The 27307-nt window shown below is 43.5% G+C and overlaps 2 protein-coding genes across 4 annotated transcripts in view; both read right to left on the bottom strand.

Moving 5' to 3' along the window:
* Positions 1 to 10272, bottom strand: part of kazna (kazrin, periplakin interacting protein a) — a 121278-nt gene extending 111006 nt beyond the window's left edge. Inside the window, exon 1 of one of the 2 annotated variants that reach the window (XM_086110018.1) lies at positions 9837 to 10272. In XM_086110018.1, coding sequence (XP_085966144.1) covers positions 9837 to 9912 — 76 coding nt within the window. In that variant the 5' untranslated portion in view covers positions 9913 to 10272. The remainder of the gene's footprint in view (positions 1 to 9836) is intronic. The other variant, XM_086110023.1, reaches the window with a different exon arrangement.
* A 4578-nt stretch (positions 10273 to 14850) lies between these two features.
* On the bottom strand, positions 14851 to 23792 carry prdm2a (PR domain containing 2, with ZNF domain a). 2 transcript variants are annotated; one of them, XM_086109995.1, is made up of 4 exons: positions 23729 to 23792; positions 22615 to 22672; positions 17594 to 22056; positions 14851 to 16303 (listed from the first exon to the last, which is right to left on the bottom strand). In XM_086109995.1, exon 3 carries the CDS (start codon positions 21997 to 21999, stop codon positions 17617 to 17619), a length of 4383 nt encoding a protein of 1460 aa, XP_085966121.1. In that variant the 5' UTR covers positions 22000 to 22056; positions 22615 to 22672; positions 23729 to 23792; the 3' UTR covers positions 14851 to 16303; positions 17594 to 17616. The 2 variants fall into 2 exon arrangements, with proteins under 2 accessions (XP_085966121.1, XP_085966131.1); XM_086110005.1 differs by having other exon boundaries at positions 23662 to 23756.
* Positions 23793 to 27307: the final 3515 nt, after the last annotated feature.

Raw genomic sequence — 27307 nt, 5'->3', positions numbered from 1 at the left:
TACAGTTTGCTGTCGTCGGGCATAACGACAGCTCAGGGAAATCGAGCTTCACTATAGAAAATCCTACAGGCAGCATTATTCCACTCGGCACAATACCGACATGAAAACTGGAGTCAGCCAGTCGTTAATGCTTTATTTGACTTGATGGGATGCTACTTGTTTTTGTTGTTTTCTTTCTTTGGAGGATTTTCTGTCACTGCAAGTGCTGATAAGAGAAAAGAATATAGCCTTAGTTTGAGTCCTTAGACTCCAGCTTCAATTTGTCGGTCATTACTTCTTATCAGAGTTAAGTTAGGTCCTTTTTAGGGCGGCCCGGTAGTCCAGTGGTTAGCACGTCGACTTCACAGTGCAGAGGTACCGGGTTCGATTCCAGCTCCGGCCTCCCTGTGTGGAGTTTGCATGTTCTCCCCGGGCCTGCGTGAGTTCTCTCCGGGTACTCCGGTTTCCGCCCACATTCCAAAAACATGTGCGGCAGGCTGATTGAACACTCTAAAATTGTCCCTAGGTGTGAATGTGAGTGTAGATGGTTGTTTGTCTCTGTGTGCCCTGCGATTGGCTGGCAACCGATTCAGGGTGTCCCCCGCCTACTGCCCGAAGACAGCTGGGATAGGCTCCCGCGACCCTTGTGAGGATAAAGCGGATCGGAAAATGGATGGATGGATGGGAAGGTCCTTTTTACCCAAAATGTGCTCGGTTTTTGAGGTTAACTTCTATTTCGTCTTGATACATTCTGCATATATTGGCCTTCATTCCGAAGACGTTTTGAGTGCAATTTTAATGCAGATGATTTTTCTCCCCTTTCACGACGTGACAAACGGGTATTGACTAGACTTTCTCCATTGCAGAATTAAAGCATGTCATGCTTATTAAATTGAGAGCAGCGGCATTACTGCCACAGGCCTTCTGTGAGTCCTCATTCCATTTTCAACACGCTGCTTTTGAGACAAGAAGACCGGATAGCTATTCCTATATCGTCTGAGGGGAAATATCCACGGGAATGAATAACTGTGTGACCAGCTGTGCTCTGGATGCTCTAAAATATTGGCAAAAAAAGGGACTCCGTCAGTTTTAGATTCTGTGGGTTGCCTAACATGTTTGGGGATATGTCCCCAACACATGTACCGTATTTTCTGCAGTATAAGGCGCACCTACAAGCAGTCATTTTTTTAAAAAAGCCGACAGTGCGCCCTATAATGCGGTGCGCCTTATATGTGGTGTCAACAGTCTCTTTATATTCCCCATTGAGTTGTTTCTCCGTTAGTGTTCCTTTGCCATCTAGTGGTGATTATTAGCAGGAACCAATTGTAACCTAAAAGGGTTCTGCCCGACACGAATTGACATGTGCAGTCGCCAAAACACACTCAAATAGACAACTACTTTGTGAGCTCTTTGCAGCCATTATGAAATGAAGATTATACCAAAATCAGAGTTAACTACTGACTAAACAAAGGAAGAAGGAGACAAGCAAGACTTCGAAGGATATTTAGCCCCTTGTGGATGTGAGCCCTCGAGGTTTTTGTGTGCCTTTTGGTGAAAGAATTGTCTTCATATTTTTGTCTTTCATTTATTGTTTTGTCATGCCATTTGTATTTATACAGTATGTTTCATGTGCGTGTTGGTGACCAGTTCGCACGGCTTTGTTGCAGCTGCAGTGGTTGTGAAGACTCTGTATAAATAAAGCTATATTGTATTGTATTGTATTCGCTTTAATAACGCTCCATCTAGTGGATGCATAGCGCAACCGCAGCCACCATTGTAGCATCTATTCTATGTGCCTTATAATGCAGTGCGCCATATATATGAAAAAAGTTAATCCGAAGCACTTTATAGTGCAGAAATTACGGTCGTCATCAATCCAAGCAAACAAGAAAAATCCCAAACTCTGTACTCTCAAAGTTATATCAGGGGCTTTTTATTAAGTTGAAATGTGCAATAGTGGTTTCAAAATCCGGTACATTTTGGGGATTAAACTCTTTATCAGCGATCAACGGTCTCTTGTCTCATGGCTTGGCGCAGATGGATTGCCTAGATGGGAGCCTACAGACGCCTCAAGGAAGGATTTAGATACGGGGAATTGAAGGATTACAGATGAGGATTGATGTTCTTGGCAGAGGGATTGCACGTCACTGTTGACACATCGTCCACCTGGCACCAGCGATAAATGCCGCCGGAGAAAAAGCGCGTGCCATTTGAATAGCAAAGAGTAGGAAGAACGATGTGAAGCAGTTACAATCAACTTGCAGTGATTAGTGAGGATTACATATGCCTTGCCAAGGAGCCAGAAAGGAAGTCACTTGGTACAACAATACTCCCTAAATCTCTATGCTCACACTAATTGTGCTTACTTTTTAAAATCATTTGAATTTTGTATCAAAATTCAACATTTGCAAACCTTGCAATCGGCAAGGAAGCATGAGCACCTAAAGTGCTACTCGCTAAATTTTAACAAGCACAACGTCAATCTACCTGTAACTGAACAGTTGTCGTATGTACGCAAAGCCAGTAGGCAGCAGTGCCTTTTTTGTAACGTCACGCTTCAGAATAAAATGAGGCTTATGCTGTATGATTTTAGAAATAGCATTGAACCTCGATTTAACCCAGAACCAATGGACTCCAGATTCATCCATTCATCCTTCCATCCATTTTCTGATCAGCCTTTCTTCACAAGGCGTGGTGGAGCCTATCCTCGCCGTCATCAGGCAGTAGGCGGGAAACCCACGACCTCCGCACTATGAGGTCGACGCACTAACCACTGGAGCACCGAGCCGCCCCCACCTTTAATTCAAGAAAACAAACCTTCTCGATCATGTTGCTTTATATACTATTTTCAAAATTCAGTTTCAAACAAACATTTACTACTTTCACCACAAATGAATCGACTCATATCATTTTAACTCCATGGACTACCATTTAGCGGCCCGATGGTCGAGTGGTTAGCGCATCGGCATCACAGTGCAGTGGTGCAGGATTCGATTCCGACTCCGGCCTACCTATGTGGTGATTGCATGTTCTCCCCTTGCCTGCGTGGGTTTTCTCCGGGTACTCCTCCCACATTCCAAAAACATGCATGGTAAATTAATAGAGCACTCGAAATTGTGCCTAAAGAGAATGGTTGTTCGTCTCTGTGTGTGCCCTACGATTGGCTGGCAACCGGTTCAGGGTGTCCCCCGCCTACTGCCCAAAGACAGCTGGGATAAGCTCTGGCACCCCCCCCGTGACCCTTGCGAGGGTAAAGCGGATCGAAAAATGGATGGATGGATGAATGGGAGGTAAATAGATGAATCATATTTCTATAACTGCCGTTATGGTTGTGTTTTGTCAAACAAGACTAAAACTGAAAGCCTTTTGATTTTTATTCTGTCGGTGAAACCTGACTGTATGAACCTGAAATAATGAAGAATAAATTCTCCTCCTGAGATGACAAAAGCAGCTCAACGTGTGTCTCTGCTATTCTCGCCACAGCATTTCACCACATGTTGAAGCATCAAGAAATATTGACATTGCTATTGACACACTTCATAGGTTCCCTCCATGAGGGGCTTGATGAAAGTCCATTCTCAATATTTAGAGCATAATGACCAGTGGCTCTGTGATGCGGAAGAACGATGCGCTTTTATCTGCAACTGAGCAATGAGTAACAAGTCTGGACATATGCGGCGTGTTTCATTTGATGTTCGGCTCCATTCATGCCGACGTCCATCCTGCCTGGAACGGACTCACGAGTGCAGAAAAAGGTCTTAAAGTTCACAGACCGTTCAGAAACTGTTCTAGTGTAAGACACGCATCGTGCCGCAGCCTCGTCCATGAAAATGGACATGAAAAGACCTCGAGTGGATTTTTCCCGACAGCATTAATCCGACATCACACAAGTCGTCTCCCTCGGGGAACCGCATACCGAACTGAAGCTACGACGCCGTCATGATAATGCCATCTGACGTGTGCTCCGATCACAGCAAAACACAGCAGAGAAGCTCCAGTGCAAAACAAGCATCGCTTGCAGTTTGCTGATAAGCAAAAGCGATTCACGTTCTTTGAGGCAATGCAATGTTGCTGATTCCCTTTGAAGATGAGATATAGGAAACCATACATGGAATTGACAGTCAGATCATGCGTTTGAATGCAGTATTCCAAGGAGGTACAAAGCAAGGGACTGCTAATATGGTGAGCTACTGTACATGCTGGCAGAGTGCACCCTAAACTTAAATATCTGACTGGAGCAAAATACGCTCAAACAAAACCAATGCAGTGGATTTTGTAAACCCACAGTGCCGCATAAAAAGGTAGGAGGGCCCGATAGATTATGTAACTTTGTATTTTCCTAAAATAGTGACATCTGCTCATAGTGCCTTAATTAATCTATGTGGTTGGTATTGTCCACTAGACGTGTTGAGGAACTGGCTTTTTACTTGCTTGGAAACAAACAGTTTGGGATTCTGAAGTACCCGCCCAAGCATCGCGTGCTAAACATCTAAATTAGTGGTTCTTAACCTGAGTTTGATCGAACCCTATTGGTTTGGTGAATCGGTCTCAGCCGACTCAACGTGTCATTTAGTTATGACACGCCCGCATGGCCATCATTGGCTGCAGACGATCACATGACATTGCTTGTCCAATCAGTGCCGCGGGAAATTTAGTTTGCTCAGTAGTCCATGTGTGACTGTCATGATAGTATGTCATAAAAAAAAATTAAAAACGTATTCTTATGGCTTGAAATTTTATTGATTTTTTTCCCCGTTTTTTCTAAATGCGTTTTTTATGTCATGAATTTGGAAAAAAAGTCATATTTTTGTTTTTCACAAATGAAGTGTTCGGTGAATGTGCATATGAACTGGTTGGGTTCAGAACCTCTCACAAGGTTAAGAACCACTGATCTAAAGAAATCTTTTGTTTTCCGCCTCTTTTTGAAGATGTGTCTGAAAACAACACATTTTGGAGGTGACAGTGTGTGAAATTGGCATAGTACCAGCCCCACACTACATTTCTGTGCCCATGACTTCGGAGCTGGGCTGGATAACAATCTGCCATTTTCAAGCAACACTCTGCTTCTGATAATTGACACATACTCAGATGTTCAACGATATTTGGTTTTTGGCAATGTGTCTGCTGCATGTGCCACATGTACAGATCCGCCCAGTAATTTAGAAGCTTGGCGATGAAGTGCTCTCCAATTGAGTGAAAATAGGACTGATGCTCTTCATCTTTAAGTTGACTCACTTCAGACTCTGGGCTCTGACTACAACAAGTAACCAATTGCAGAGTCATAATGCCCTATGTCGCCGTTACCACAGTTACGGAGGTCGATCTTGGGATTGGCCCAGTAGAATGAGGGGCGGGTTGAACTGTGGCTCATTTGCTTGCAGAAACCACCCACCCAAAACAGCATTATTTCAATGAGTTACAAGTGGATTTCAGAGATCTTTTACAAACATACCTGTTTCCACAAAAATAACTCTTTATTTTATTATAGTTCCGTGACCACGAGGCTGCTGTAACAAAACGTAACGTACACATCATGACTGTTTTACAGCCATGCAGCAAGCACAAACTTGAATCACTGTAACTTTGCTTGCATCTTCTGCTTGAAGTACCTGCTACTCTCTGCAACTGTGTAAATAAACATCCCTGGTCCCTATCGTCAGCCTGTATCTGATGTGGAGCACTATTTGGTGGGGTGAAAAGGTTTCCCACTGTTTCTCAATCTCAGACTGGGTTATATACCTCTCTTGACTTCTCTGCATCATGTACACACAGACCAATGGGGTGTGAATGCTCCAGTCAAACCTGAACCATAAGCACAAGTAAACAAAAAGACATAATATATAGAATAAATACAATACTGGGAAAAAAAAAAGGCTGACCTCACAGGCCAAACTTTTTCCATCGTGACTCTTCCACATGATTAACAGCACCAGGAGCACGACGTTAATCTCTCACTGCAGGAGAGCCCACTGGGCAAGGAGGTAAAATAAATCTATGCATGGGCATGTGGAAGACCAAGAGGAATTCATCTCTTCAAAGAAAGACCAAAGATACACCTGCAATGGACCCAGTTTAAACATTCATATCAGGTCCCCCTCTCCTAAATTTTATGAACCCATTTCTAAATGGGAGACCTTAAGAGGATGATATTAAGTGAGGGAAGAAAAAGACCTTCACTACCCAAGTGAGAATAGTCTTTTTAGTGTTGGCTGTAAAACGATGCCATCTCGATGCGGGTAATTATTCGGGCCCGATCTCGGTGGACAACGCACATCCGCTCGGGCGTAAAAACTGATTTTCAAGCAGGTGCAAGTTTCATTTTAGTGTGTTTGGGAATTTGGGAGACCGCACTGCGCCATGCTGGACATTTGGGCGGACCAAGGGCATTTTCTAGAACACGTCCCGGGTACACCTGACAAAAAGTTGAGGAATTTTTAGACCCGTTACAAGCAGGTCTAAGTTGTAGCGCAGATGGTGTGAGGGGATTTTGGAGGATTTGATTGAATCCAGGCAGACCGATTCTGAGCTCAATGGATTAAACATATTATAATAATGATTATTTTCAATATATTTAGAGGTTGGTGAGCGACTGGTTAGCACCTCCGCCTCACAGTGCAGGGGTGCGGGGTTCGATTCCGGCTCGGGCACTTCCTGTGCGGAGTTTGCATGTTCTCCCCGTGCCTGCGTGGGTTTCCTCCGGGTACTCCGGTTTCAATCACCAAGAAGAATCCTGCTACCTGGATTCAACTATTGCTGATGACTGTAGATGAGAAGAATACGGTTGTGCGCAAAAAGCAGCGCGGGTTCAATCTCCTCTTAATGATGGTGTGATTTGTGAGCGCGAATGCCTGTCTGTCTACAGTTGCTGTACCATGTGACCAATAAACTCCTCATCCAGGGTGTCGTCCGCTTTTTGCCTGAAGTTGTGAAAGGCTACGGTTCACCCGACAGTGAAGAGGATAGACAGCATAGACTATGGATGGATGGAGGAATGAACGGACTTCAACATTCAAACTGCCTGACCAGAGAATTTGCCATCTGCGATATAACGATCGTGAATAAGGCGATGGCCTGGAAATGGACAAACCTTGAAATGTCAGACGTCAGAACAGAACTTTCCCTGAGTTCTTTCAACTCTTTCAAAGCCATGAAGACGAGCTGTCACACTCTGCTGACAAATGGGAGCAGTGGATGCCGGGGGAGTTTTGACGCCACATCACAAGAAAACAGATCATAGCACCAGTGGGGAGCAGCGAGCGAATCGTTACAGGATTATATGCACCTGGCAGTACCACGTGCCACATACGGAACAAGTCCCGTGTAGGTATATTTTATGCCTGCTTCACAGAAGAAGGATGTTATTATTCTTTGAATATGTGCAACACACGGTGGATTTTTTCAGGCGGGCCTTTGCTGAAGGGACTTGTGATGCAGTGATGGGTGACAGCCAACGATAACAAAAATCCCCGCATAATTACCGCTGAGATGTTGCAAGCCAGCACTACTGCGGATTAGTCTTCCACTCGCTGCGCAACACGATGTCAGGTTGCGGCTATAAAAATAGTCCCCATCTCTTATTCTCAGACTTATTCTCACCCTTTTACCTCCTCCCGCCTTCCATCTCCCTCTTGCCTCCCTTCTCCCAAATCACAGGCCTGCAGCAGGAGCTTCAAAGAGCATAGATAACTTGGTGGGTGCGAGGACTCAAGTTCCGACTGTAATTCGTAACAACGCGTGCATTGATAATTGATCATTTCCCCATTCATGCAGAGTGGCATTTGAGTCGAATATACCCTGCTCTCTCCGCAATAAACAAACACCGGAGATGTGCCTGTGTGTTGCGCAGCGCGGTGTAAAAGAGGGTGCACGTTCAAGAAGAAAACTCATCAAAAGCTACGTACTGTGAGCTGTTCTACAAAAATGTTAACGTCACTTGGTACAGCGGGATATACATCTACATATGTACTGTATATACCCTATTAATATTTTAAACTGTAACTATAGCAGAAATTAAGACCCCCAAAACATTTGAGTATCCTTTCCAACTCTTCTCACAATATTATCATGAAAAATAAATAGTTTACAGATGAAAGTGATTGAGGGGAAAAAAATGCACCGAAAGTGTGTGAGTATGTGCATATGCAGCGTAGACATTTTGGAACCTCCACTAACAACCCGGGCTAATCTTAGCTCTGCACGACATACAATGATCATTTCTTCCTTGACACCAATGACTATATTCCTATTAGCCAGGGAATTTTGTGGCTGATGTTGTAATACTTTCTGTTCTTGCTAAAAAGCAATGGTATTAGAAAGTGTCACAAACAAAACCATGAATATTGAATACACTGTATTGTTGCGCGAGTAGGTTGATGACTTTTCCTCAGGATGGAACATCATGCGGTGCTTTTTTTTTTTAATGATTTACTCTTGTGTTGCGACTAAAATTTCGACTTTACACAGATCTGATCGGCGGCTATTTTGCATTTTATGCAAAATCAGTAATCGATTGTCATGTAATAATTTGCCGATTCGGTGAATGACGTCATTAATTTGATCCATAAAATACAGCACAGCAAAAAATAATCTTGTTCCCTCCATGGACGTTATGTGCTGGCATTGTTATTCCAAAGTTTCTCGGATCATTATTATTATTATTATTATTTTTGAAGGTGATGACCAGTTGCGAGTCTGGTGTCACCAGCTACCAGCAGGGAAACAACAGCATGTTGGTTTTACTGGGTGGCTGCGGCTTACTGGTGTTCATAGAGCGGGTTGCCTGATGACCCAAGGTTCGGCTGTTTGGATCTTGGCTGGTTTGTTTTGCTTTTGTTGCTGGCCAGCACGAAAATACAACAAAACAATGCTGGTTCATGTTGATTTTTTTTTTTTTTTAGCAAGGCGGTACAGTGGCTAACCTTTTTACACAAGTGCGGTATGATAGTTAAATATGAAAAAAACATTTCTCTTCCCAAGATGCGACACTTTCATCATGCTTTGTTGTTTGCAAGAGTACAAAAGAAACATGATGGGGAGTCTAGGAAAAAAAAATCCCCTTTTGTGTCTTTCTTTATTTCGGTGCCATCAGAGTTCATGGTAATGACAGCAGTTCTTAAAAATTGTATTATTCTGTGATTAGTTTTACACTTATTAGTTTTGAAAAGGGTGAGTGTGGAAGATTATTTTTGGTATGTTTCAAGTATAAAGTATGCAAAGAAAATATTTTGTGAAGAGAGGGCGTGGAAAGCACAGGACCACATTTACACTCTTCCATTTTATTTTTGAAGATTGTATGTTGTGTTGCTTGGGGAAGGTGGGAATGATGAATCGGATAAACTCCAATCATGCGCCCCTTGAGTTCAATAAAGTTGCAGCAAAATCCAAACATTATGACACCAATAACAGTATTTAATGTAGGATTATTACTGGCGCATCCCTCTTTATAGCCGTGACTCTTAAATGTAATTGGAGCTGGGTTGATGAGTTATTTTCCATTTTGCCATCCAGAAATCACACGATCGGACCCTTGTGTCCCATTTGGATGCAAATTTCAACGGCACATTTTCTTTCCGCTCTCCTGAGAATGATGGGATGGATTCAGTCTATCGACACAAACTGATCTCGCGGCGCGCTGCAGTACGCTCATGCTGGCGCATTGCCACTAGACATGCTTAACATGAAACGCAAGGTCTCGCAACCAGCTTGCACGGACGGGATGTATCCTGAAAGTTGCACGTATCACCACTTGATTTACTCGGCATTGGACACTCAATTGTATTCGACATCAAAAAAAAAGAAAAGTTCATGCAACAAAGTTATTCCCAATCAAGCAATGTGTTTCGGATGTGAACACTCACTGGCTTGCATGAGCTGACCCTGGCGCCCAAACACCTGGGAGAAGGGGCTTCGGCTGCAGGTGAGCATCTCCTCCATGGCTGGATGCGGGGAGGAAAAGCGGTCCTCAGGAAAAATAAGAAGGAAAGAAAAGTGCAGGGTGGCAGTTGCAGGCGGATCAACTCCCTTCCTCCCCGACGGACTAATTTATCTCGCAATATCTCTCCTTTTGCTTTGCGGTCGGCCGACTGCAGATCAGCCTCGTGTCTCGCTGCCTCTGATGTTTCGCTGTGGCCAGGGCTGACGAAAGATCAGCGCTGCTGGGTAGCTCAAGGCTTGCTCATTAGTGCGACTGAGTGTGTGCATGAGAGAGAGCGAGAGAGAGCAGAGAGAGAGCGAGCGAGAGACAGAGTGTGAGAGAGAGAGATGCCACGGAGAAGACGACGACTGCAGAAGGGTCGACACTCTCTCCCCTGATGATACAGAGTTTTGACCAGAGAAGAAGACAACAGCAGCCTCAGTCCGACACTGAGACAGACCCATGACAGCAGACGCTATCAATAGCACTCTCACATTTACACATTTAATAGCACTCTCCTTAGTTTGTAAGGTGTAGGCAGGGATTACATTTAGATTTTATATGCACGTGTAAATGGTTTAAAATTTCCTTTCTTTATAAATCTTGTTTAATCATAAAGTGCATTACTATATTTTTCAATACCAATTACTTGTTAAAGTTTGTACAATCAATGGGATCCGTTGCAATGCAAATATGTGAATGATAAAAGTAAATTGCACATTTGTTGAAGGAAATGTAAGGTGCTTCATGAAATGTTTTGTAAAAGACACATTCATTAAATTTCAACATTTTCCAAATGTTCTTGTACTTCTTTATACCAAAACAAAGGAAAGACATGTTGTTTATAGCAAAGTATGGTATCATTTTAATGGTCCGGCCCACTTGACATCTACCGAGACCGTATGTGGCCCACCATGTGAAATGAGTTTGACACCTGTAGTAAGGCTTTTTTAGCTGAGAAAAACAACCATGTATAGTAAGGTGTTTTTAGCCGAAAAAAAGGACCATGAATAGTAAGGCGTTTTTAGCTGAAAAAAAAAATGACCATGTAGAGTAAGGCGTTTTTAGCCGAAAACCCCCCGACCATATACTGTATATAGTAAGGCGTTTTTAGCCGAAAAAAACCCCGACCATGTATAGTAAGGTGTTTTTAGCCGAAAACCCCCCGACCATGTATAGTAAGGCGTTTTTAGACGAAAAAAACGACAATGTATAGTAGGGCGTTTTTCGACCAAAAAAAGACCATGTACTGTATAAGTAAGGCATTTTTAGCCGAAAAAAACGACCATGTATAGTAAGGCGTTTTTAGCCGAAAAAAACGACCATTTATAGTAAGGCGTTTTTAGACCAAAAATCAACGACCATGTACACTGTAGTAAGGTGTTTTTAGCCGAAAAAAACCCGACCATGTATAGTAAGGTGTTTTTAGCCGAAAAAAAACCAACCATGTATAGTAAGGCGTTTTTAGACGAAAAAAACGACAATGTATAGTAGGGCGTTTTTCGACCAAAAAAAGACCATGTATAAGTAAGGCGTTTTTAGCCAAAAAAAACGACCACGTATAGTAAGGCGTTTTTCGACGAAAAAAACGACCATGTATAGTAAGGTGTTTTGAGCCGAAAAAACCTACCATGAAGAGGAAGGTGTTTTTAGCCGAAAAAAACCGACCATGCATAGTAAGGCGTTTTTAGATGAAAAAAACCCGACCATGTATAGTAAGGAGTTTTTAGACGAAAAAAAACAACCATGTATCTAGTAAGGCGTTTTTCGCCGAAAAAACCCCAACCATGTCTAGTAATCCGTTTTTAGGCAAAAAAAAAAACGACCATGGATAGGAAGGCGTTTTAACTAAAAAAAAAAAAACGACCATGTATAGTAAAGTGTTAAAATTATCCGTTGTATTATTTGCGTGCACGAACAGATGTATTGCAGAGGACGCAGCAGCGCGACTGTGTGTGTATAATGTTTGACGAACTGGAGACGAGCAGGCTGAGCAGGGCATGTCGGCGATAACGATGCGCTGATTGGCTCCTCTGAACTTAAGGTGTGTCCATACATAAGCGTCACGCATTCAAAATGGATGATTGTGTCAGGAAACAGACGCATGCGCGACGCCACAGTGTGCTCACAGCTTCAGCACAGGAGAGCCGCACACAGACAATTAGACAAGACGAATCGCGGGAGGTTTCGATTGTGTGCAGTTTTGCTCCCGTCTACCCGGGGATCTTTGCAGCTGTTTAACAGCAGACCACCGCAACATGGTAAATGAACATCCCAATGGCGTCCTCAAATAATATTTGCATGCCTCAGACATTGCACTCACCTTTAGTGGAAGAACAGCACTGCACATTCCTGTGCTCCCTTGTGTCAGTATTTAAAATGGTTCATAACTCCTCTTCTGATATATTTTTCAGTGATTTCAGAGGGGATGTGAAAAGGGGAATTGTGTCATTGAAAATGACATTTTTGTTTTCATGTTTAGTATTTATTTTGGTAAAATGAGTATTTTGTTTTGCTTTTGTTAAATTAAGGGAAAACAAAGACAACTACTGTTTAACAAAGTTAAAGTAAAAATGTCTTATTTCCCTAAAAGGGCTATTTCTATTATTAAGCAGGCACAACTCAACAAAATAAAAGAGTTCCTCTGCCTCAACACAATACTTCTCATTATATGCTGTGTACTGGCAAAGTGAATAATTGTTATTTTCATGCACCCCATTATTGGTTGGTTGTGAGGAGTGTTGATTTGTATAAGCTTGGCTTGACCATACTAAATTGGCATATAGCCCTGCTCCCCATGACCGCCGTGCATGGGACCGGACCTTGGTCTTATTAAAAAAAAAAAAGTGGACCTACAGCCTTTCTAGTTGAGGACCACTGATGTATAGTAAGGTGTTTTTAATTGAAAAAAACTACCATTTATAATAAGGCGTTTTCAGCTGAAAAAAAAGGACAGCGTATAGTCAGGCGTTTTTAGACGAAAAAAACCACCATGTATAATAAGGCGTTTTTAGCCGAAAAAAATGACCATGTATAGTAAGGCGTTTTTAGCCGAAAAAAAACCTGGCTGAGAACGCCTTACTATACATGGTCCTTTTTTTCCGATAAAAACGCCTTACTATACATGGTCGGGTTTTTTTTTCCGGCTAAAAACGCCTTACTACATACACATGGTCATGATTTTTGGCTAAAAACGGCTGACTATGTACATGGTCGGTTTTTTTCGGCTAAAAACGCCTTACTATATACTTTACATGGTCGTTTTTTTCGGCTAAAAACGCCTTACTATACATGGTTGTTTTTTTCGGCTAAAAACGGCTTACTATACATGGTTGTTTTTTTTCGTTGAAAAAAAGCCTTACTATACATGGTCGTTTTTTTCGACTAAAAACGCCTTACTATACATGGTCATTTTTTTCGGCTAAAAACACCTTACGATACGCTGTCCTTTTTTTTTCGGCTCAAAACGCCTTACTATACATGGTCATTTTTTTCGGATAAAAATTTTGTCCAAAAATGCCTTACTATACATGGTCGTTTTTTTCCGCTAAAAATTTCGTCCAAAAACACCTTACTATACATGGTCGTTTTTTTCCGGCTAAAAACGCCTTACTATAGATGGTCGTTTTTTTCAGCTAAAAACGCTTTACTATACATGGTCGTTTTTTTCGGCTAAAAATTTTGTCCAAAAACGCCTTACTATACATGGTCGTTTTTTTCGGCTAAAAACGCCTTACTATACATGGTCATTTTTTTCGGCTAAAAACACCTTACGATACGCTGTCCTTTTTTTTCGGCTCAAAACGCCTTACTATACATGGTCATTTTTTTCGGATAAAAATTTTGTCCAAAAATGCCTTACTATACATGGTCGTTTTTTTCCGCTAAAAATTTCGTCCAAAAACACCTTACTATACATGGTCGTTTTTTTCCGGCTAAAAACGCCTTACTATAGATGGTCGTTTTTATCAGCTAAAAACGCTTTACTATACATGGTCGTTTTTTTCGGCTAAAAATTTTGTCCAAAAACGCCTTACTATACATGGTCGTTTTTTTCGGCTAAAAATTTCATCCAAAAATGCCTTACTATACATGGTTGTTGTTTTCGTCCAAAAACGCCTTACTATACATGGTCGTTTTCTTCAGCGAAAAACACCTTACTATATATGGTCGTTTTTTTTGGCTAAAAATTTTGTCCAAAAACGCCTTACTATACATGGTCGTTTTTTTCGGCTAAAAATTTCATCCAAAAATGCCTTACTATACATGGTCGTTTTTTTTTCAGCGAAAAACGCCTGACTATACATGGTCGTTTTTTTCGTCCAAAAAGGCCTTACGATGATACATGGTCGTTTTTTGAACGACTTCAATAAGCCTTACTTATCATGTTGGTCAAAGAAAGAAGGGATATGGTTGCAACCTCTGGGGATTGAACACCCAACCGCTAGTTTGGGACATGGTTTCTCTACCCCTGAGCCACAACACCACATAACTTCTTGTTTTGTGTTTTCTTCAATAAAGCTGCAAATGGTGGTTAAAGAAAGGTGTGACCTTGTTGCAAACACTGGGAATCCAACACCCAACCGCTGGATTTGGGACTTCAGCTTTCTACCACTGAGCTAACCCACCACAATGAACCTTTGGGTTGTTTTGTGTTTTTCCTCAAATAAGTTGTATATGGTGAAAGAGTAGACATTGTTGCAACAACCAGGGATCGAAAACTCAACCTCTGGCGTGGCACTCCATCACTCTACCACTGAGCCAAAGCACTACATAGAGCAGTGGGGTTGTGTTTTTTTATTAAACACACACTCTGGTGTGTCTTTGCAGTCTTGCAGTCTTTGGTTGGAGTGAGTGAAGTGCACCACCTTCTGGACAGTGTTGTTGATTCCTCGAATGACTTGTTCAATGGCATCTGGCATTTCACATCTGGTTGCAAACAAATCTTCACACACAGATTTGACACCGACATTCTGCATTTATTTTGACCACACGCTGGGGCGGGGCGGGAGAGGGGCTTGGGGGGTGTGTGCAAATTAAACAACTTCCAACTTCATCAAAATCATGACATGGTTTTAAATTAATAAATATACATAACTTCATTAACATTTTAAAATGCTACACAAACGTTCACAGTCAGATAGCTGTCCCCCTTAACACCCTGTACATCCAACGTAATGCAGTTTGTGGGAGAGTTACATGAATCGCAGAGGGAAAAGTTTATCGACGTATTAAAAAAAATATGACTCACACGTTTCAGTTCCCATAAATTAGAAATGCAATCGATTTCGATATCACATAAGTACCCTGTTTAAATTCATAGCTTATGACTATTTCTGCAAACGAGATTCAATGCAATTTTCAACAGTCAGTTTAAAAACTAAACGAGCTGACTTTGTCGTTTGGATTCACATTTCAATTGAGTGTCCATACTTGAACAATAAAATGTGAAGCAGACAGTAAGCCTGGATGAAGTGCTTCAATTCTACAGTTGATGACTACTGAAAAGAAAAAGACAAAACATATCATTTATGAGACATGATAGCAGCAGCGTGCTGCTTTTCACCTCTGAAAATCTCCGAACTATGAGCTTACCACATTGAAAGTAATTCAAATTCGGGTGCAGTACTTCACACTGCAAAAAAAAAAAATTAATAATAATAATCTTCAGTGGGCCAACACTGAACTTTAATCCTTGATTTGTATGCCATAAGGCTATCAAGCCATCATCATTTAATGGCGTGTAAGCAATAGAAATGTTTCTTCATATAAATACACAGAAAGGACACTGACTAGATTTACTCTGATTTTCTCACTTGAGTTAACCCCGCCAAATGAGACAATCCCAATAGTTGCTTCTCGATATTTCCAACAGCGCTTGCAACCTGAACAACTGTGAAGAGAAGCTTTCATACTCAGTTCACGGATTAGCCTCAAATTGAAAGGTTAACGGGAAGTCATATTTTCAATGTTTAAGACCACACAACTGCAGAACAAGCACAGAACATGCAGTCAAGAATTTCAACCCAAAAGGCAACATATGACCGATAAGGAAAAAGTAGTGCAAATCCACGCTGACAGTGATTGCTGCCTGCCATCCTCAGCCGAGTAGCCCGCCAAGCGAGAAATGAGAGAAGCCTTTCGGCTTCGACGCTCCCCCAATTTCCTCGACAACACGTTGCTGTCAGATTAACTTCAAAGTGCAAATCCAGGACGTAAAACGGAAAAGTCGACATAGTGGAGGACCGTACCGACCTCCAAACTGCGACAGCCATCACATAGTCTCTCTACTCGCAGTCATAGTTCCGTTTTGTTTTTTTTTCCTCCTGTCCTTCGTTCAGTCATCTCTTGTACAGTGTAATGGACATCAAGCCTTAGCTGGGTGAAGAGGTGTCAAGGGTGCGCACCGTCCTAAAAGGGGGACACAGCATACGTTAACCAACCAGTCGGTTCAATAGCATCAAATTGAAACGGAATATACATCGCAGTAGTCCTTATTTTCTTAGCAGCCATTAGAGCGGTATGACGGAGTTTATCTCATGATATGCGACAATTTATAAGGCCAAGTCACACCACGCTTCAGTGCACTGGACACCCTTTTCATTGGACTAGTCTAAGAGTCTAAGTCTAAGTCTTTAACCCATCAAAGCAGGTCCTATTGCATGCCCCATATGTCCAATTATTCAGTGTTTTAGCACTTTTTGTACAACTTTTGTGTTCTTACGTGTGTGTGTGTGTGTGTGTGTGTGTGTGTGTGTGTGTGTGTGTGTGTGTGTGTGTGTGTGTGTGTGCGTGCCCACTCCTATTCCATTCTGTGACCCTTCAAGTTGTTCTAAGACTTGTTAGAGTGTGACACTCGGGCGCTTCCCTCTGAGAACATCCTGTGCGAATACTGCTGATTAATTGTGAGGCGTCGTTTTGGTCTCATGACATGTGAACAGACATTATGAGGGGGACTGAAGTCCAGTTCACACAGTCAATGTATTGGTCCATTCATGCATCCAACACCTGCGGTGAATTTTGTTGTTCAGCTTCTTGTTGAGAGAACGGCAACGTGCAAAAAAAAAAAAAAACCCCTTCTAAAACTTTGAACAGTTGGACGTCAAACAGCGGTCACAATCGGTTCACCTGTAAAGGTTAAGTCACATTTTAGGTTCATTATAAAATTTCAAGTTGATGTCCCTGTATCTCCATCTTTTTGGGAGTAGTGTGCATTTTCCTTTTTCGAAACGTGTCGCGGTCTATGACGTTGAAATTTCATATTTATTCTACACATTTTTACAGCATTGGAAAACGTTAAGAATGTTTGTGTCATGTTTTTCCTCCTACAGAAACCATATTAAAACAAAAAAGATATACCTGTATATTACCCTCCCCAATCTTTTTCCATATTCAAACATTTTTGAAAAAGCTCCAGGGAGCCACTAGGGCGGCACTAAAGAGCCGCATGCGGCTCTAGAGCCGCAGGTTGCCGACCCCTGCCTTGAAAGTAAGTTAATTATGAATTATGAGTTTCACCTTGAACAACAGAAATAAACATTGGGACAACATTTCCATCAAGTCGGGAAAAATGGCAGTAATGCAGCGCCTCTTCATTAGGATAAAGGCGCTGAAACACGCCTACACGCGCTACGGTCCAGTGTGAGTGCACAAAGTGGTGGGGGCCATATTGACCACACAGGTCATGTCATTCACAATTACCTGACAGGAGAGCCGAAAGGTCTTCAAGCGGTCGCGCTTTGCCCAGAGCTGCCGCCAGCGGTCGCTTCCTCTCGAATCGGCGTAGGAGGCTCACTTGGTTGTTGTTGTTGTTTCGCCGGAGGGAGTTTAACGCCATGATGCACTCGCGTGTACTGCCGCAGAGGAGGGTTGAAAGGACGAACCGCGGGGAGGTCGTTTAAAGTGGAAATGTCATTTTTGGAATCCTCCTTTGTGGCTAGTTTAGGCCTCTTGTTTAGAAAGCTCGTTGGTGCAGGAGGCGGGGCGGGCCGTTTCGCCGGCCGCGATGTCTGGAGTCTCGTCCGAGGATGAGCCGAGGCTCGTTGCTCGTTCATGTGGGAGACCCCTCGATGGAGCCGTCCGTCGTTTTCCTTTGTCACGGAGACCCCTCCCTCTTTCCTCGTCCTCACTTCTCTGGGTTTTTGGGGACAGACCGCCATGTGTTTGGTTCGGCTGCGTCGCATTGTGAACTCCCTGCTGCAGTGAGGGCAAACAAATACGTCCTCGTGCGCGCGGGGAGGCGACGCTTTGTTTGGCAAGGACTTGTTCCGCTTGGGCATGACCCTCTGGGCCAGCTTTCGCTTCCTTTTGTTCAGTAATTTCAACTTCATCTTGACTGAGGACTGGGCGGACTGGTTGCCTCCGTTGGAGGCGTTGGATTCATTTTCCGAATTGGTCGTGGAGAGGACGCCGTTCTGGCTCTTTGCAAAGTGTCGGAGCGGGATGGGATTTTTCTTGGGCGTGTAGCGCCTCTTATCGCTGGCGTTGGCGCAAGCCAGGATGTGCTTGTGCAGCTCCGGCATGTTGTCAAAGCTTTTCCCGCATTTGGTACAGCGAATAGCCGTGCTGAAGGTTTGAGGGATGTTGTGGGTGGTGAAATTTGTGGCCGAGGCCGGCGAGCCAGCGGGTGACCTGTTATGGTAAGGGAAGGGCGGAGGCTTGAAGCTGGGGTAGTGCTGGTTAATGCCAAGACGGACATCGGGCACTTTGAGTTTGCCTCCGTCTGAGGCCAGGATCTTAATGGTCGTGAACAATTCTTCGGCGGCCACGTCAACTTCGTTCTCTTCCTTTTTCACCCGCTCGGCAGACGCGTCGGGCAATGCGGGCTCGGCGACGACTTTGGCGGAGTAGTTGTGATTCTGAGATCTCACTTTGCCTTTTTCTTCTTCGGTGAATGTACATTGCTGGGCGGGATGCAATTCCTCCTGATGCTGTTTCAGATTGCAGAGGTAAACAAAGTCCTTCGGGCACGCGCTGCAGAGGTAAGTCTTGTCGACGCCGTGAAGGCTTGAGCGGTGGTCGAGCAAAGCCGAGGGCTTTTCGAAGAGCAGAACGCAGAATTCGCATTTGTAGGGCCATTCTTCTGCGTGGTCGCTAACGTGATGGCCGAGTTCTTTCATCGAGTGGAACAGCAGGTTGCAGACATTGCAGATGAAGTTCTTGGCGAACGTCTGCGGCTCCGCGTCACTTGCCGTGTTGCTTGGCGGTTCCGTCTCTTCGACATTCTCAACGCGCTTTGAGTCGTCAGCGGAAACGACCACGCCCGATTCGGTACCGTCAGTCGCGACTTCCGCCACGGATTCAGTAATGTCGGTCGCGACTTCCGTTGCTGGTTCAGTCCCGTCGGCCGGTTCCTCTTCGTCCGCATTTGGAGGCTCTTCGGCTAAGTCTTGATCCGGTTCTTCAGCCATGGCGGGAAAAACAGCCGGTTCCTCTTCGTCTGCATTTGGAGGCTCTTCGGCTAAGTCTTGGTCCGGTTCTTCAGCCTTGGCCGGAAAAACGTCCGGTTCCTCTTTGTCCGCATTTGGAGGCTCTTCGGCTAAGTCTTGATCCGGTTCTTCAGCCTTGGCGGGAAAAACGGCCGGTTCCTCTTCGTCCGCATTTGGAGGCTCTTCGGCTAAGTCTTGATCCGGTTCTTCAGCCATGGCGGGAAAAACGGCCGGTTCCTCTTCGTCCGCACTTGGAGGCTCTTCGGATAAGTCTTGGTCCGGTTCTTCAGCCTTGGTGGGAAAATCCGGCATCAGTGAGGTGCTTGACGACAACCTGACGGACTCTTCAATGGAGGAAATGAGGATGGCCGGGTCCACGGTGGCCATGTTGGGCAATGACACCATCTGTTGCTGCTCTATGTGATTAACAAGCATCTGCGCGCAGACCGTAGGCTCCGCGCTGTCTCGCGCGGGAACGGCGGCGGGGACATTCCCCGGCGTTTCGAGGGAGATGGTGCATTCAATCAGGACTGTGTTACTTGTGATGTTGTACGAGTTGATGAGGGGATCGTTTAACGCTGCGGCGGGTGTGAACGGCACCTCACATATGCCGTGGTCTCCATTAAACGGGGGGTTAAGAGAAATTTGATCGGCGAGAAACATGTGGCCGGGTAGGTTTGAAGAGGGGCCGAGTGGATGCGAGAGAGTGACAAGGTTCGCAGCGTTGGTCGCCGCAAACGTAGATGTTAAATCGCATTGTGTCGAATTGATGGCATTTTCCGCGCAGAGTACCAGCGGCTCCGGTGATATATTTGGAGCCAGCACTTGAATCGGTTGGCTTGAGGGGCTCGGAAGAGATAGTGGTGGAGCCAGAACCGTGATTAATGATGGTGCAGTTGGCATTGCCGGGTGCGTCCCTGAGGGAGCAAATGATACCGTGCAAGGTGTAGCTGGTGGCAACGCAAGAGGTGTGAGGGTGACCGGTGCGGAATTCAGAGGACACGAAGGGAGCGAAAGTCCATAAACGAGTCCCTCTGCGACGGAGTCGGCCATATTGGAACCCGTAACAATGGCGAGGTCCGACACAAGAGGTGTTTCGTGGGTCGCGGCACTTCCATTTTGCTCTCCGACGCTCAGGAAGGCCCTCTCCTGCAGGCACGCATTCAAATGATTCCCCGAGGGGAACACTAAATTTGACATCAGCCGAGATTCTTCAAGGTTTCTTTTTTGCAAACTGAGATCCAGCGCGGCATCGTCTGAATTCCCGACGTCGTTTCGTTTCATTGTACTGGAGAGATCCAGTGGCTGCTGACTGCAGCGGTTGTCGACAGTCGCAGGAGGCCAGCTCTCTGTTGAAAGAGGAATTGCTTGAGCTTCCTCAATATTCTGGGATGTATTTCCTCTTTCGCTGGCACTCTGGTGCATAAGAGAGCTGCCCTGGGTGTCCATGGGCCTCAAACTAACAGCATCACCATCCGTATCCGTCGTTGCTGCTTCCTCATCAGATGTTGTGCTGTGCTGAGGAGAGCTTTGTGGAGAGACGGTCCTTCTTTTAAACCTTCTTGCCGCGGCAGAGACAGACGAGCAAGCTGTTTGGCCATCTGGAAGCAGAATGTCCTGATTTTCTTGTAGCTGATTCACTTTGGGGGACAGATACACAATGGTTGGGTTTGGGGGTGTAAGTGAAGACTCTGTCATTTGAGGAAGCGGATTCTCTATGAACGAAGTCACTGGTTCCGAGGTGGATGACGACGGCACCACCACCTCCATTTCGAGTTCTGTTTCAATTTGGGGTAACAGAGGAGGTGTTGCGGTTCTTCTCCTGGCAAGCGCTTGACCCGGCAACTCCCGGTTGCTCAGAATGGAATCCATACTTAACCCCAGGTTCAACTGAGTGGGATCCAGAATGAGGGCATCCAGTCCAACCAAAGTCGAACACGCAGCATGAACTTCAGCTGCTTCGCAGCTGCTCACTGTGCTCGTCGACACAATTTTCCCGTCAAAGTAAAATCGGAGATTCTCCGAGATACTGCTGGAGACATCGAGCATGTAGTTTCCAGCGCGTTCCAGTTCATCGTCCACCACTTCCACGGCAAGCTGGGCCCTGTGATTTGACGTCGCAATGATTATCTGCTGTTGATTTCCCTCATAGGGCGTCTCACTTTGTTGCGCACGTGCAATTTGCAGATGCTGCTCGTGGACTGTGCTCTCATGCTGCTCTTTGTTCGGATAGATAGTGAATCTCTTTTCACAGTAGCTGCAAGCGTATTGCTCGTACAAGTGCTCGTCAGGTAGGACAGAGTTGTGTCCAGCAGTATTTGTGCTTTCAATGTGGGCATCTGAGCTGACTGAAACTGAAGGCTCCACGTTGTCATGCTGCAGCGGATCGAAATCCAAACCGGATGCCATTTCCCCCCTCTTGCTTTTGTATGTATGCGTCACATTCTTTATCAAAGAGTGGCTATGCATGTGTCCTTCCAGGCCTTCTCGGCTGGTAAAACAGCTCCCACAGTGCTCACAGGGAAAAGACTCCCAGCCACAGCGAGTAGCATGAGCGGGGTGGTCATGAACGTCACACGTGTCGGGTTCGATAATGGTGCTCTCTTGCCCAATGTCGTCATCTTCCTGCTGTACATCCTCAACATCTCCATATTCAGAGAAGTGAGGGTTTGGCTCCATTTTCCTGAAAGTTTGTATCCAGTTCTTTTCAGAAAGGGCCTGCTTCAGTTGTCACACCTGATGAAAGAATAAATAGATGTCATTTCAGGGCACCAGGAAATGCCGTAATTGAAAATTCAGGTGAAGTCAGTCAGCACAGGGCATAAGATTAGGGGATCTTCTCGCAACACTCAATAAACTGCCATATTGCGGTCATAGTTTGTATGAATGAGTTTTATATGTATGATGACCTTTAAGTGTATTTAGTACTGTAATTTTCAAATTATTAATGCTATAGCATAGGTTAGTTGTAGACTATGGCAGACTCTGACTTAAGTACAAATATTTTTTTAGTACTTCTAAACAAGAAATTATTATTCTGAATACAAAAATGGCAGTTCAACCATTCAGAGAGATTTGCCCATCCCATTGAAATAATATTTACTGTTGTAACTTTAAGACAAAAAACGTTTAGGTTACACACCTACTAAGATCACAAAGCTATATTTTAAAAAAAAAACGGACATGGCAGCCATTATGCTAACACTCTACGCACAACATTTTCAGTGTTTTATTTCACTAACCAAAGGTTACAACCATGAATAAAAAAACAACACTAACTTTGCTTCAACTTACCATTTTAGTGCAGCAGCATAGGCATGCCCTGTACAAACGCGACGATGGACCTTGTTTACTGTTAAAAGAAGACACACAGCAAGATGTTACTTTGTACAAATGTACAAAAAGTCTTTGTCATCATAAATTTGCATTCAAACACATCAAAGACCTTTGGGGGAGGGGTGATGGGGCAGAAATAATTGTCCTCTTTTAAGTACTGTTTTTAATCGTTTAAAGTTCAAACAGTCTTATTTGCCTTCATAAGATTTCACTAATGTTGCACTTCGGTTGTAATTTAAAATAATCCTTTCAATTGTTACGGCAGTGCAAGAATAACATCGCACAGGTTAGAAAAAATAACTGTGTTGTTGTTATACAATGACAGTTTTGTGTGCGTGTAAAAAGAATGAAGTGACAGGGTGATCTTTAAACAGCAATTTTAACTTACTGTTTGAGAAATATACATACAACACATAGCAAGACGACCCGAAACAAAATGTAAACAGCTAAAATGCAGTTGGTGAATTGAAAATTCTGACAAACGCCCAAGAGACAGGCCCGTGTCAACAAAAATAACACGAGAAAATACAATACACGTTCAAATGCATTTCATAACTAATTCTGCTGCACTCAATATGAAATGGAATAACTATGACGAAATAGGATGCTTTCATCTGCTAACTGGAGTCGCATTTGCGGTGATGGTGCGTTCAGGTGCCTCTCCCCCACACTTGCCTTGATGACGCTTGGCGTCCTTGCACCATTGCTAGTGTCCACAAGACACGTCGCATTTCCAGTTCTGAGCCGCTGACGACACACGCTTCTCGTTAGCGCACGGATTTACCCACCGACTCCTTTATCATATCTACATGTGTAAACATCGTCCGCATAAAAACCATAACACACAACAGCTGCGACCCTGCAACACGCTTTCGTCGAGCGACTAAAAATAGGCATCTGCGCAGTACTATCGTGCAGGCTACTGTCATATCAGACTTCAGCTAGCTCCGACGTTAGCCCTTAAACCTTGGTTACAAGCTGTATCTCGGGGGGGAAATGACTTACACGGGAGATTTAATGACACTCTTCGCATAAAACCGTGCGTGGTTGTGTAGAATTCTGAATTACGTACTTGACTTGCGACCACATTGTCATTCAGTAGTTTCATATCCGTGTTGTGCAGGTTGTAAACAGCTGGGCGTCTTCAATGACGCACGACAAACGTGCGTTTCGATTGGATTAGAAAAGACGATGTTAAATTTGAACCAATAGGAGAGAGGTTTGTTCACGTACAGGAAGACAACATCGCAAAAGCTCGAGCTTCTCGTCAGATTTAAATGAAACCGTTTGAAAATAGATTCAGTAGATTCAAATACATAATGTGCAATGAAAAGACATTTACGGAGATATTAAATCACACAGAAGAGCAAAGATATTAACCGTCACTCTGATTGCGTGTAATAACTCTGACCAGCAGATGGCGAAATAATACAGTATTCATCTCTGGTTTGGGCGTTAACGGCTGCCGTTCACATGATAATTGTTATCACACGTCAATTATACAAGATAAATTTAGACTACTTTGGCCAAATCTGCTTATCGTACATAAAACACATGACTTTGAAATGCAATTTCTGTTTTGCAAGATCATAAATGCTCAAGGAAAAACGCAGTTGAAGTTGCAAATAAAATGTGTTGAATGAGCCACCACTTCTCCAGGACAAATAATGTAATTTTGTTCCTATTTTTTAAGTCACCACGCTCAGTAGGCCTCCATGAGCCCCGAGGTGCACTTCAAATTTAATGGGAATTGCAGCTGCGAAGTTGTGATGGGAAGGTCGCCGCTGCTCCTCTGCTTACGGTGTCACAACATTAAGACGCAAGCACATTTCCTTGTGGCTTCCATACGCTCACTAACTCACCTCTGTGACACTCTCCACTTCCACCTAGTGAGTGACCCAGCTGTCACTTGCACTCAAAAATAACGAGTCACTGGGATGATATTTTCATCATGACATCATTGCACTCAGTGAGCCTGACATGTGTCATGTCTTGAACATACTGTACACATCAAACACTTGCAGTAAGGCAAGCTTACATAGCAGGACGCTTACATGTGAGATGCATGCAGTACAAGGAGTTAATAATTGTGAAATTATTATAAAACAGCAATTATAATCATGATACAAAAATATTTGAATAAAAAGGGTCTCCATACATGGTTAAATGCATCCATGCAATGTCCTTGTGCACAAATCATTGGTCACAGTTGACCTAAAACGACAATCTATCATGACTGACACCAAATTGATTTATGTGTGTAAAGCTAGACTATGCTAACGGGAACGAATCTGCTCCTTTTATTTTTCCACCTGCACATTGTCTCATAAATTGACATTTTTTCAACCCATAAAATGTGTTGGTGCTCTGTTAATACACAAGAAGACATGAATCGCAAAAACAAAACTCGAAGACACCGCTGTAATACACAGGTAGCTGAAAGTCGGCTCTCAAGCAGCAAAGGCATCATTTGCTCATGAGAAGCCAAAAGAAAAACACACACCAAATTTGCCCACCTGATTTAAGATAAACTAATTACCTCATTTAAATGACTGGCGCAGGAACAGTTTATTCCCAGACTAAAATAACAGGCAATGACGTGTACGTGCGCGCGCACACACACACACACACACACACTTACATGCACAGAAGCATGAAGACACAGACAGAAAACATGCACAACGCATTGGCCACAAGTATGATGTACCACACAAAGATGTGGTGAGCTTCTCCACGTTCCTTTTTTTTTAATATGCACACCACAAAAACACTGTGTTGTCATCAAATTGGCGTGTCTACACACATAAACAAGTCCTAAAAATCTGACTTGGTGTACACAGTGACACAGACGTTACGATGGAACAGTTATTTGTTTTTACATGGAATAGGCTTAGCTCTATGAGGGCATTTGTGTAAATGTTTGACGTCGGGCCCACCTAGGAAGTGACTCCACCCTGTCGTGATGCACAAAACTAACCGCTGCTCTTTTTTTTTTTTGCAAAAGAGTTGAATGTGAGTGCTTCCCCTTCACATCTGCCCCTGTGAAAAGCCTAGATTGTTCCCCGTGGTGTGAAGGAGAGAGGCTCTGCTTAAGGCAGTCATAACGCTGGCCCACGGGGCAGAGGTGCAGGACGTTTGGGCGGCTGCCTAAAACCACACAGGGGAGCCTACAGACACAGAGCATCACTGTGCCACTCAGCCGACTGTTGGAGCCTTGCCTCGGCCCAACGGCAACTTTTGAGAAAGTCCACAACATGACATTAAAAAAAAAAAAAAAAGAAAGAAAGAAAGAAAAACTGTCAGCGCAGCCCAGCGGCTTCAACCGACTCAACGGCTGCTGGCGCTACCATATTTGGTGGCACTCTGAAATAACGGTTGGTAGGCCTGAGGGTTATTTGCGGGGCAAAGGCATCTTGAAATTGTTTGGTTTCAAAAAACACAGGGAGTCTGCCATTTCGGTCAAGAACAGCCATTTTAGGGTGATTTTCGTCATTTTCAGGTCTCCTTCAAAAATGAACTCATTTGAGAGATTTTGTATGATTGCTACCAAATTTGAAGCGCATGTGCTTGATGGACGGGTGAGAGTAAATTACAAATATGTTGGGGTTTCTTCAGTTCAACGATTTACCATAAAACATAGAACTCTCAACCTTAAAGCATATACAATGCATTTTTCCCCATTATTGAAATCATTTTGCAGCTGTTAAGAACTATCCTCATTTCTTTTAGCCTGTCACTGGTAATTCACATGATGTTAGCATTATGCTAATGGAATATCATTTGACCAAAACATGCGGCGTGGTTTAACATTTTGGTGTTTAAATATGACATGTTTAATTTTCTCGCTCGCATGTCTTGCTGCCTTGTGCGTGTTGAAAAAGCGGTTGTTTGCAGGTTTATAATAACCATAACATACATGTTAATTAACGTTAGCTTACCGAGGCTGCTTTCATTTACATGTTAGCATTGAGATAGCGGATCAACGATATGATGTGCTTTGGTTTGACATTTTGGTGTTTTCATATATGTAGTGTATTGATGTAACGCACATGATAAATGAGGCTTTTCTGGATACACTTAATACATTGTCACACTTTTGTGGAAATTACTTTTTTTGGGTGGTGGAGAAAAGTGATAAGGTTCCCATTACATCAGAATTCCTTGCTACCATGGCACAGGAAAACAAAAATCTCACAGTACTCCACCAAACAAAGATATCACACAAACTGTGTATAAAAAATTAAAATAAATCATGATCTTGTCTTTATATACTCACATTTTTACAAAAAAAAAATAGAATCTGGACGTAATTAGTTTAACAAAAGCTATTATTGTATTTTGTTGCAGAAGGAGCAACTGGTGGATTTATGTTAATTCTATATTCTGCCATCAGGTGGAAGAGCATTTAATTATTGTGTCTGTCAAAGGCTGGCATTGACAGATGAACGAAGAGACATATTTTGTCATAAACAAGTCATATTTTTTGACAACAATTAAGCAAAATTGAATAATTTCCCATGGCACAGCTGATGATGTCTCGCATTCAGCTTCTGTTCTATGGCACAGGAGTTGGGCGTTGTCCTGGTAACCACCTAATGTGACTGATGGGACGACAGAGATTTGAAAAGTATTCGAAAACAGAAAAAGGCCA

This window comes from Hippocampus guttulatus, chromosome 1 (assembly GCF_054856545.1).
Source record: "Hippocampus guttulatus isolate MCC_2025c chromosome 1, RoL_Hgut_1.0, whole genome shotgun sequence".
NCBI lineage: Eukaryota > Metazoa > Chordata > Actinopteri > Syngnathiformes > Syngnathidae > Hippocampus > Hippocampus guttulatus.
The sequence above is the reverse complement of the archived record's forward strand: the minus strand, read 5'-3'. Positions and strand labels throughout refer to the sequence as shown.

What these genes read in the sequence shown, in the direction of transcription:
- prdm2a (XM_086109995.1), bottom strand. Translation starts at nt 21,999, where the DNA reads ATGGAGCCAAACCCTCACTTCTCTGAATATGGAGATGTTGAGGATGTA.